Genomic DNA, 12,645 nt, shown 5'->3' on the forward strand with positions numbered 1-12,645 from the left:
GATAACAAGGTGCAGAGCTGGATGAACACAGCAGGCCAAGCAGCACCAGAGGAGCAGGAAAGCTGACTTTTCGGGCCTAGAGGCTTCTTCAGAAAATTTTCTGAAGAAGGATCCAGGCCGAAACGTCAGCTTTCCTGCTCCTCTGATGCTGCTTGGCCTGCTGTGTTCATCCAGCTCTGCGCCTTGTTATACATTTCAAATTCTGTCATCTACAGAATGAAGGCCAGGAGGATGGCAAGAGGAGAAACTATTATAAAAGAAAACAAATTAGTTAATTATAGTTTATTTGAGCCACTATTTCTCAGAAGTACCTGATTTGTAAGTGCTAATCTTGAGGCTTACCCTGGGCTTAGGTTGGAAAAATGCTGCAAATGCTTTAGGATGAACCTGTGACATGCATTCTGCCAAACAGGACTTTGCCATCAAAATTATCCTTATGATCTTCGCTCAAATATAGGGTCAGATTTTTGCACTGTTGTAAGGATCCGGAACCATTTAAAATTAGTGGCGATTTCCAATTCTACGATTCCTGTCTACTGTCCTGCTGCTCCAATTTTTGTTGGCATCAGCTAAGGATCTTGATCTGGCTAGTGCTCCTGCAAATTTTGTGGAATCAGTCCAACTTACTCATGACAGGCAATCTACATGTTGTGAATTAAAGTCTGGGGGATTCTGGAAGCTTTTGATAGCTAACTTCAAAAAGTCTTACCTGCACCTCTTGTTATGAAGTTGGGTAGAGTAATTATGATTTTGAAGGCAGGAAGCTAAAGCGTGTGGTTCCTTTAAGAGATTTGTGCTTTGTCTGTATTTAGAAATGTTTTAAAACAATGTATGTCTGTGAGCAGCAGCTAAAGATGCCAATGCAGAGACCCTCACAAGTGAAACAAGAGTATCAAAAAAAACCTTACACATGGCAGGCAAAACAGCGGTCTTGTTTTGATGTTGTGACAATGAGTTTGAATGTGGCCAATTAATTTAAAACCAAAGCCAATTGAATTTAGTTATGACAGTATTAACATCCTGAAACCAATCATATTATAAGATTATGTCATTATGGGTATATAAGATGAAGGCATTTAGAAAGTTGGAGAGAGCCAACTGCTACCTGCCAGACTTAGCATCATTCAGCTCTCAGAGAAAGCCCATCTAATTAATCAAAAGTACCGCGGTGTTTTATCTCGAAGTCCTCATTGAAGAAATTATAGAGATAAAACATTCCTGACAGCAGAATTAACGGAAGAAAACTCTTTGTGAAGAGAGCGGAGATGACAAAATATTCCAGAAGATAGGCTGTGTGAACTTGGCGAGATTAAGTTATAGTTTATTGCTTTTTATTGATTGGGTTTATATTAGCAGGATTTGTTTTTATTTGAACAGCATTCCAGTAGAATTTAGACCAGTTAGGAAGTAGTTAATAGTGTCGGGGGAATTGTCAGTTTGTTAATTCTTTTAATAGATTATGAGAGGAAAGATGAGCTTCTCTGGGAGTTTTGGGGATAATTATTACAGGGGAGCCACTAATTCTATCAAAGTGGATCAGGGATAACAAGGTGTATGGCTGAATGAACACAGCAGGCTGAGCAGGAAAGCTGATGTTTCGGGCCTAGACCCTTCTTCAGAAATTTCTCCAGAAATCTCCGTGGCCCCTGTGAGCTCCCATACCAGCTCAATATTGCCATTGCCAACACATAAAATCTCATGCCCTGAGTAATCCATCCTAACCTATGGCCCTCACTCATCCACCGTGGCTTCACATGCCCTTGCTGGTGTCTTATTGTCCTTCACTTGTATAAACTCTGTCCAGAATCAGTAATTCAGTAGTAGCAATGACATGTTTGAAATTATAGCAAATGTTTGATTAATCAGCACCATTGGGATCAGGAGTGTGCCATTTGATCAAATAATCTAGTGGATTAAGAGGTCCACATAGTGAATGTAAAAACACACTCTAATACAGCAGTATCCACATTACTATTCTATGTTATTTACAGCATAAATCACTTAAATAATAACGCAGATTTGCCTTAAATAAAACTTACCGGCAGAGAGCCTTCTCACTCACAGCCTCATCTGACTAGTCAGACATAGCTGAAATCCTGATAATATAATGAACTTCCAGTATTTTGGGTATAAAATTTTTGCCAGTTTATCGAGAATGCCAGCCCATAAGGTGCCAGTTGAAACAAGGTTTGCTGTTCTCAAAAAACAGATATATGATTTCCTGAAAGGGAACTGCTGTCCTACAACCAAAAAAAAGTTTTAATTAACCAGACCAGAGAATCAACATCAGAAACTATAAATGTATATTCCAATAAAGCCATCAACAAAAGAGAATTACAGAAAATAACTTGTTATAATCTCACATAGCTGTAAATCAAGCAAAGTTTGCCCTGTGCTCTAGCTTTAAACATTTAATTTTCCGTGAGAGTCTGGGCTCTCAGTCAAACCTAATAATGCAAGACAGAAATACCTCAGTAGTTTACATAGTATGATTTATACAGGAGCATGCCATTTATGTTGTTCTTTTTCACTGGTTCTGCTCCAGATATTTGTGATGCTGCAACAAGTATGAAGAATTTTTAAAAATCTTCTGGCTTTCCTTCTCTTAAATTTCAAAAACCTGTAAGTGATAAAGGCCTGTGTGCAGTGACGATCTGATTAGAATATTTCAAATAAGGATAGATGGTTCTTCTGACCTTGCAGCAAGGGACAGCTGAAGGGTCCATGGGCCACGCATGGAGTGGGTATCCCTTGTCGCTGAGCAGCTATCCTGTGTTGATTATCTTGGAGCTGTAAAGATAGTGGTTATTTCAGATTGTTGCAGAATGGAAGAATCATGGCTGCTGTCTTGGTGGCCGACATTCCCAGAGGTAAATGACTTGGTGTGATTGTAGTGAGATATAACTTATAGAGCAGCAGTTTTTCAAACCCTTGTAGCTGTTGTCTGTTTACGGGGAAGTCAGAATCATTCAATCTGCAACTGGTTGAGTGGTCCTTGAAACAATCCCAATACACTTGCTTTTCTTCAGGAGTGAATGGAAATGATATTTCCTGCACGTTTGTTGGCCAGTTCTACTAATTTATGCTTTCCATCACTCTCTTCTCACTCCTGCAACCTTTTTGAGCTTATGCAGTGGATAACATGTTCCTCAGCATGGGCTACGCTTCTGCTCAGTAGGTACATCTGGTTAATACAGCTTGAAGTGATACTATACAAACAGATTTCACGGCCTTGGAGTTTAAAAATTGAATTACAGGCAGTCCCTGGGTTGCCAACTGGCTCTGTTGTGGAGTCAGTTTACAAGTTGAATTGTATGTCGGAAGTCGGAACACAACGCATATCAATGCAAAGAAGTTTGTAAGCACTGGAAATGTTCGAATGCCAGGCCTTTAAAATTAAACCCGTATGTGGGCTTGCATTCATAAGTATGAGCGTTCATAAGTCAGAAATTCGTACATCAGTAATTCCCTGTATTTGATCATTTGAAGTAAACAACTAACTCAGTTATATGCTCTTCAGCCCTTAATTTAGGTTAGTGATTGGTGGGATTCTGAGAAGTACCTTAGATGTTTTAACTTCATTAACAATGACATATTGTAGTTGTGATAGTATTCGACAAGTGTTGTAATGTTGGAAGTTGCAGTTTTCAGATAAAATGTTTAACACCAGCCAGAGCTTATATTCATGTTCTTGTGAATGTGATCATATCAATCACCAAATGCTATTCAATGAAGAACAGCTTTTTATGGTATCTTAATTATTTAAGATCTACTTTAATTTGCTAGAACAACTTTAATTTGTACTGTTTTATTTTGTCTACAGATTAATGCCACAGAAGGACTAATGACAATGGGAAACATTCCAGAAGGATTCAGAGCATCAACACTTGCACAGCTTTTAGCAAATGGTATGATAAGTTAGCTTAAAATCAATAAACAGGTTGTAATTTATTGTTGTGCTTATATGCATGGACGTGGGCTCCACATTAGTACACAAAATGCTCAATGTTATTAATAGAAAGGTGTCAGTTTGTAACAGTAATTTTATTTTTGTGATGGATGGTACTGTTCTCTATCCTGTACTGTTGGAGAAGATGTTGAATCTATGTGATGCACTTTTTCTCAGGGATAGAAAAAAAATAGAGGAGGTGGCAAATTCGTCAATTTGTCACACTCATGCAATGTGAGTGTCACTGGCAGGCCACCATTTATTGCCCATCCCAAGCTGCCCTTCAATGGAGTGACTTTTTTAAAAATTGAATTCAAATTCCACCATGAGCTGAGATGGGATTCAAACCTGGGTGTCCAGAAAATTAGCTGAGTTCCTAGATTAATAATCTAGTGGTAACACCATCAGGCCATTGCCTCTCCCAATGAGGTGAAACCTCCTTTCTTCATTTATCTTGTCAAACCTGTTAAGAATCCTATATATTTCAATGAGATCACCTTTTGTTCTTCACATTTACAATGCGTAGAGTCTCAAGCAGTTCAGTCTTTGTTCATAAGACAGTCCCTCCATTCCAAGGATTATTGTAGTAAACTTTTGTATCCAGTGAAATAATATCTTTCCTTAAGTGAAAAGACCAAAACTCCTCACAGTCGTCATCATCTTTGGTGGTCCTTTGCAGATGACGATGACTCTCTTACACTTTCAGGATGAGTGTGTAGGTGGCTGTACAAACTGATGTGGCTTTTACAGACTGTATTGCACTTGGAGCAGAAAGTAGTGACAGGAATGGGTGGGTGGGGCATTGGTGTGGCAGAATGCTCCTTTCGCTGTTTTAGCCTTGCTTCTGCTTTTACCCGACTACAAGTCTCTAGGTGCTCAACGCCTTCCTGGATACCCCTGCTTCATTTTGGATGGTCTTGGGCCAGTGATTCTTGGGTGTCTGTGGGAATGCCACACTTCATCAATGAGGCTTTAAAGGTATCATGAAGCACTTCCTCTGTCCACCTGGGACTAGCCTGCCGTTTTGAAGCTGGAGCAGAGCACCTGCTCGGGGAGTTTCAAGTCAGTCATGCGGATGATGTGCCCAGTGATCAAGGGTGATCACTGCCTTGATGCTGGGGATGTTGGTCTGGTGTGACTTCTTTCCAGTGAATTAACAGGATCTTGTGCAGTGTTACAAAGTTGGGTAGAGTAATTGTGAAGTGGAAGGCAGAAAGCTAAAATACCTGATGTATAAAGATGTAGAGCTGGATGAACACAGCAGGCCAAGCAGCATCAGAGAGCAGGACGGCTGACGTTTCGGGCCTAGACCCTTCTTCATTTTTCTGAAGAATGGTCTAGGCCCGAAACGTCAGCCCTCCTGCTCCTCTGATGCTGTTTGGCCTGCTGTGTTATTTCCAGCTCTACACCTTGTTATCTCAGATTCTCCAGCATCTGCAGTTCCTACTATCTCAGCTAAAATATGTGGTTCCTTGAAGACACTTCTGCTTTGTCTTTAGAGAAATTTTTAAAAATGTATGTCTGTGAGCTGTTGCTGAAGTTATCAGTACAGAAAGCCTCAAAAAGTGAACCATGTGTATCAAAAAAGCCTTACAGGTGGCAGGCAAAATAGCAGTCTGTTTTGATGTTGTATCAATGAGTTTGAATGTGGCCAATTAATTTAAAACCAAACTCAGTGATTCAAAGCCAGTTGACTTTAAATCTGATGGTGTTGACAACCTGAAACCAATCATATTTTAAGAATTTGATTATGTCATTATGGGTATATAAGATGAGGGCATTTGGAAAATCAGAGAGAACCAACTGCCATCTGAAGGAGAGAGACAACTGCCACCTGCCAGAGTTAGCACCATTCAGCTCTCAGAGAGCAACCATCTAATTAATGAAAAGTACCACGATATTTTAGCTCAAAGTCCTCAATGAAGAAATTACGGAGATAAAACATCCCTGACAGCAGAATTAACAGAAGAAAGCTGTTTGTGAAGAGAGTGGAGGTGATAGAATATTCCAGAAGACAGGCTGTACGAACTTGGATAGATTAAGTTATAGTTTATTGCTTCTTATTAATTTGGTTTATATTAGTGGGACTTGTCTTTATTTAAACAGCATTCCAGTATAATTTAGTCCAGTCAGGAAATAGTTCATTTTCCAGGAGAGAATTGTCCATTTGTTAGCACTTTTGTTAATTGTTCTTTGTTAGCTTAAATAAATAAATTGTTTCTTTTTACGTGTTAAGAGAAGATCAGGGATTTTCTTTCTTTTAACCATTCTTTTAATTGATTATGAGGGGAATGATGAGCTTCTCTGGATGTTTCAGGGTAATTATCACAGAGGAACCACTACTTCTGTCATAACAGATCAGGGCTTGTGTTTACTTATCAGAGGGGTTCAGCCATTCCCTGTCATGACAGCAGGCGGCCTTGGTACTACTGGTAGGCACTGGTACTACAGTGCTTTGAGGTATCTGCTGTATAGGCAGTCCACAACTCAGAGCTATATAAAAAGGCAGGAACTGCCAGAGCTAAATAAACCAGGATCTTGGTGTCAGATCTGATGTTGTTGTCCTCAAAAATTCTTTTCCTTAGGTGGCCAAAGGATGCACTAGCACATTGGAGGTGGTGCTGGATCACTTCATCAATAGCTTCTTTGGCCAAAAGGACACTCCTGTGGTATTGGAAGTGGTCAACATTCTCTAAGGCCTCCCATGGACCTTGATGACTAGGGGCTCGCTCCATCATACCAGACCAGGTTGGTGGAGGACCCTCATCTTGCAGACGTTCAGGGTGAGACTTATGCTGTCATGACTCCATGAAGGTGCTAATAATGGTCATCCTCTGAGATTACACATAAGCAGGCGTCATCTGCTTACTGCAGCTTGATGACACTGGTTGTGGTGACTTTGGTTTTGGTTTGAAGGCAGTGGAGTTTGAATAATTTGCTGCTGGTTCTGTAAGTTAGTTCCACTCCACTGGGGAACCTGTTGGCAGTGAGGTGAAGCATTGCAGTAAGGTAGGTTGAGAGCAGTGTTGGGCTGATGAACAGACCTACTTGACAGTGGTGGAAGGGGAAGTGGATCAATGATGGAGCCATTTGTCATTTCTATGTCATCATGCAGGAGGCAAAGGATGGTGACAAACTTCAAGGTACACCAAAGTGAAGAAGGACGCTTTATAATGCTTTCTGATTGACAGTGTCAAAGCCTTCAGTAGTCCACATGTGGTCTCACCAGCACCTCGTACAGTTACAGTAAGAGGTTCCCTCTTTTCCACTCTCAATTCTCTTGAGACAAAGGCCAGCATTCCATTGGTCTTCCTGAACACCCATGGCACCTATATGCTAGCTTTCTATGTTTTGTGCACAAGTACCTCCAAGTCCTCTTGAGTTGTAGGTTTTTGCAGTTTCTCTCTGTTGAAATAACATTATTTTGTTCTCCATTCCAAAATGAAAAGCTTCACACCTTCTCACATTATACTCCATTTGTCAACATTTCGCCCACTTACTTAACCTATCAATATCTCTGTGAGCTGTTTGATTCCCTCTTGCAATTTGTTTTTTTGTTCAATTTTGTGTTGCATGTAAATTAGGCTGTGATACATTTTCTTCCTTCCTCCAAGTCATTAATATATATTGTTAATTGTTGCTGTCCCAGCACTGATCCCTGAGGAACACCTCTGTTTTCAGGTTGCTAACCTGGAAAAGAACCCATTATCCCTATTCATTGTGTTCTGCCCATTAACCAATTAGCTATCCATGAAAATATATTATCTCCACAACCAGGGGCTCTTAATTCTTAACCTTTTGTTGAACACCTTCTGGAAGTCCAAATACAACACTTACTCACTCCTCTCTATCCACTCTGGTGCTTGAAAAACTCTTAATAAGTTAGTCAGTCATGATTTCCCTTTCGTGAAGCCGTGCTGATTGTACTAGATGAGATTATGATTTTCCAAATGTGCTGCTGTCAATTTCTTAATAATTGATTACAGTGTTTTTCCAAGAATAAAAGTTAGGCTAAATCGGCCTATAGTTACCCACATCTTGCCTCCCTTTTTGAACTGTCACATTGGCAGTTTTCTAGACCTCCAGTACTTCTTCAGAATCCAGGAATCTTTGAAAAATTAACTAATATATCCACTATCTCTGCAGCTAGCCTTGATCAAACACAGTCTTGATTTTAAAATTCTGTTTTTTAAAAAGATTCCTCTATGTCGTCATCCCTTTCTATCTCTGTAATCTCCTTCAGGTCCATCTATTTTGACCTCTTGAGCATTCTCAATTTTAATTGTTCTGCCGTTGATGGCTATACCTACAATTGTTTTGGCCACAAAACTTACGATTCCCTTCCAATACATCTTAGGCTCTCAACCTCATTTTCCTCCTTTAAGATATTCCGTAGAACCTATGACTGACCAAGCCTCTTGCCGTATGACTTCATATCTTTTTGGCTTGTTGATGAATTTAGTTCTGTGAGGTGCCTTAGGGCATTTTAATCTGTTGAAACCACTTTATAAATTGGTTCACAATTGTGTTTGAACTAGCTGCAAGGAGATGCATGTCATCGGTGTGCTGCTCTTTCCATCAATTTTGTTTCGTTTTCAAGAGTTTTTGATCTGGTATCTTGTATACTGACTGTATCCCTAGATTACCTCCACTATTGTTCAAATAATTATGGTCTGATTTTACATTTCCCCTTCACAGGAAATGAATTCCACATGAGTTACTATTTGCAGCCTAAGTTAACCCAGTCCAAATTATACTTTAAAGATCTTCACTGGGACAGAGTACATGGTGGTGTGAGTAATGTATATTTTGTTTATCATTTGTTTATATTACCATTGCCATATGGAATGTTATTCAGAAGTATATAAACTTACAAATTCAATTGATAGACTAGATCAGTGATCACAACTATGGTTGATGGATTTCAGCGTAATTTTGTAATATATTTTTGATGCAAGTAAATTTCTGGAAGCCTGGTCCTCAACACAGGTCTCCATTTACAAACACAAAGAAATAGAGATAACCCTTCTAGGGCCAAAATGGCAGCCTTCCTGCTCTTCTGATGCTGCTTGGCCTGCTGTGTTCATCGAGCTCTACACCTTGTTTTCTCAGATTCTCCAGCATCTGCAGTTCCTACTATCTCTGAAACGTTATCCATTTTGGATGAGAAAGGATGGATCAAGATATTTTTGAGATGATATGAAGTTAAAAACAGTGAATGTCAAACAGCCTTTGGGGTTCAGGTGCATATATCTTTAAAATGCCACTAATAGGTAGAGAAAATAATCAAGAAGGTGAATGGAATGCTGGCCTTTATACCTAGAGGACTGGAGTATAAGATTGCAGACGTTATGCTGCAATTATACAAAACTGGTAGCACCTCACTTTGAGTGCTGTGAGCAGATCTAGGCACCAAACCTTAGGAAGCATATGTTGGGCTTGGATGGAGTACAGTGTAGGTTTACACAGATGATACCTTGACTTCAGGAGTTGCAGTTGTTTGTTAGCTCGCCGAACCATTTGTTTTGTGGTGTGCAGATGTTTCGTCACCTTTCTAGGCAGTATCATCAGTGTGACCTCTAATCGAAGCGTTGATATTTTGCTTCCCTCATATATATGATCCTCAGGTGTGATGATCTTTTTGCTTCTGGTTCTGTTGTTTTAGCAGAAGTCTGTATAAGGGGTCTATTTCTACCTTTCAGAAATAGTAGGAACTGCAGATGCTGGAGAATATGAGAAAACAAGGTGTAGAGCTGGATGAACACAGCAGGCCGAGCAGCATCAGAAGAACAGGAAGGCTGCCATTTTGGCCCCAGAAGGGTTATCTCTATTTCTACGCTTTTGTAAATGGAGACCTGTGTTGAGAACCAGGCTTCCAGAAATTTACTTGCATCAAAAATATATTACCAAATGACAATCAGAATGTGCTAAATGTTATCAAAGACTAAAGACCTCTTACCAGCAGTAAATAAGACCAATGTGATATACAGAATACCATGCAGCGAGTACAATAAACACTACATTGGACAAACAGAGAGGAAACTGATGACCAGGATGCACAAACACCAGCTGGCAGTAAGACACAACCAATATTCACTGGCCTCAATTCACACAGACAATGAGGGCCATCAGTTGGACTGGGACAAGTGAACACCAGACATGCAAGCAGATTACTGGAAGCCTGGTTCTCAACATGGGACTTCTTTAATAAATGCATAGAAATACACCCCATATACAGACCACTGCTAAAACAACAGAACTGAACGCGACAAGACCATCACATCAGAGGATCACATAAATCCGGAAGGAAGCAGAATACCAACACTTTGATTAGAGGTTACACCAATGATGTTGCCTAGAAAGGTGTTGCACAACTTGGTGGGCCGAAGGGCCTGTACTGTGCTGTACTTTTCTATGTTCTAGAGGTCACGAAGCATCTGCACACCGCAGAACAACCAGCTCAGTGACCTAACGAACAACTGCATCTGCAACCTGAGCTACAAATTTTCGCTAAGACCTTAAAAACTTCAGGGGTTAGATTATGAGGAAAGATTAAGCCTGTTTTTTCAAGTGTTTGGGAGGTTAAGGGTTGATCTGATCAAAGCCTCAAGATATTAATGGGGGCAGATAAAGATAAACTATTTCCACTGGTTAGAGATTCTAGAACTAATGGGGCATGGTCTAAAAATTAGGGTCAGATCATTTAGGAGAGAGGTTAGTAAGCACGTCTCCACATAAAGGATGGTATAGGTTTGGAACTGTCTTCCATGAATGGCAGTTAGTGCTAGACCAGTTATTAAATTTAAACCAGAGATGAATTTCATTAAGCAGTATTAAGGGATATTGGCCAAAATCAATTATATAGTTAGGCCATGATCTCGTTGAATGACAGAATAGGCTCCAGGGGCTGAATAGCCTACTCCCGTTCCTGTCATAGCACGGAAAACAGCCATTTGGCCAATATGCCTCAGCAGTGCGTACACAGTTTTAATCAAAATTATCCGATCATATCCACTCTAATCTTGAATGTGGATGTAGTTATTGTTGTAGTTTTAAATCTGGAAGTGAATTCCACATTCTCTCAGTGCTGGACAAAGTGATTTTTTGAGGTCAGTAGGACAAATCCCAGATATGAGGTTTAGCCACCTTTTCAGTTTGTTTTTTTTTAATAGAGTGAATGGGTTCCATATAGCTTCGGAATTAGTGATCTGTAAACCCTGTTATCGGTCTCTGAATTATTAAATAAATATTCTTGAATTTATTTTGATTATAATGTGAAACATGCAAATTAGGGACACCTAAGATACTTGCTTCAGGTGCCCTTTACCTGCAAACATCATTCTTGTCAAACTGTCCTTGTGTGTACAGCCTAACAGGTGAACTAAGTGATTGACTTTGCCTTTTAGTGTTCCTTTTTTATTGTCATGTGTAATGCTGATGGCAGGAGGATATAATTTCTTTCATATTCTGCTCTGTAAAATTTCTGTAATGCTGTACTTGTTTTCCTAATTCATCAGCTTTCCTAGGCTGCTTTTTTTAAAGGCGGAATGTTCTTCTAGCTTCTCATCACACTGGCAATCTGTATAGGATTTTGGGAGATCACAATTAAATTTGGAGGTGATGATGGGACAGTTATTGTTTGCAGACTTTCATAAAATTTTCTAATCAACTTGTTCGCAAATGATATAACACACCTTTGGAGCAGTTGAGACCTAAACCCGGGTCTCCTGGCTCATAGTTAGGGACACTACCACCACTCACAAGAACTCTGCAGACTGTCATTTTTAATCAATCTGTTCAGATATGTTTCGACACACCTCTGGTGCAAATAGAATTTGAACCCAGGTCTCAAGGCCAGAGGTAGGGTCACTACTACTGCCCCACAAAAACTCACTGCAGACTCTCAATTAGAATGACCTATATAGTGGCAACTGAACCTGTCATCTATTGGGATCAGAGATAATGGGAACTGCAGATGCTGGAGAATCCAAGATAACAATGTGTGAGGCTGGATGAACACAGCAGGCCAAGCAGCATCTCAGGAGCACCAAAGCTGACGTTTTGGGCCTAGACCCTTCATCAGAGGGTCTAGGGATCACCCCTCTGATGAAGGGTCTAGGCCCGAAATGTCAGCTTTTGTGCTCCTGAGATGCTGCTTGGCCTGCTGTGTTCATCCAGCTTCACACTTTGTTATCTTGTCATCTGTTGGAACAGTTTACATACCTCCCCACAAAGAAATATGATAGTACAGCCAAATGCTGTTTATCAAGTAGCGCAGAATAAGATAAAATGAAAAAATATATGACCATTTCAAAGAAAGTAATATTTTAGGAGGCTCAGAGGAATGCAGGACATGAAGAGTCATAGAGTAATACAACCTGGAAACGGCCTTTTTGGTCCAACTCGTCCGTGCTGCCTAAACATCCCAAAGTGTCTTGCCCCATTTGTCAGTATTTGGCCCCTATTCCTCTAAACCCTTCCTTTTCATCTGCCCATCCAGATACCTTTCAAATGTTGCAATTGTACCCAGCTCCTCTACCTCCTCTGGCAGCTTGTTCCACACATGTATGCTCTCTTAATGGCCCTATCAACCCTTCTTGCCACTTGCATGGAATCTGTGAACAAGCACCCTGAGGTTCTTCTATTCTCTGAGCTTCCTAGTGTTTTTTCCTTCATTGAACACGCTCCTGTCTTCT

At 40.2% G+C, this 12,645-nt stretch overlaps 1 protein-coding gene across 3 annotated transcripts in view; it reads left to right on the forward strand.

Moving 5' to 3' along the window:
- The window catches only part of nphp1 (nephronophthisis 1), a 103,298-nt gene that overhangs the window by 39,902 nt on the left and 50,751 nt on the right, over positions 1–12,645 (forward strand). For all 3 annotated transcript variants that reach the window (XM_048530994.2, XM_048530995.2, XM_048530996.2), the window contains exons 9-10: positions 3,824–3,908; positions 8,648–8,742. In XM_048530994.2, the coding sequence (XP_048386951.2) occupies positions 3,824–3,908; positions 8,648–8,742 (180 nt within the window). The remainder of the gene's footprint in view (positions 1–3,823; positions 3,909–8,647; positions 8,743–12,645) is intronic.

Source organism: Stegostoma tigrinum, chromosome 4 (genome assembly GCF_030684315.1).
Source record: "Stegostoma tigrinum isolate sSteTig4 chromosome 4, sSteTig4.hap1, whole genome shotgun sequence".
Classification (NCBI taxonomy): domain Eukaryota; kingdom Metazoa; phylum Chordata; class Chondrichthyes; order Orectolobiformes; family Stegostomatidae; genus Stegostoma; species Stegostoma tigrinum.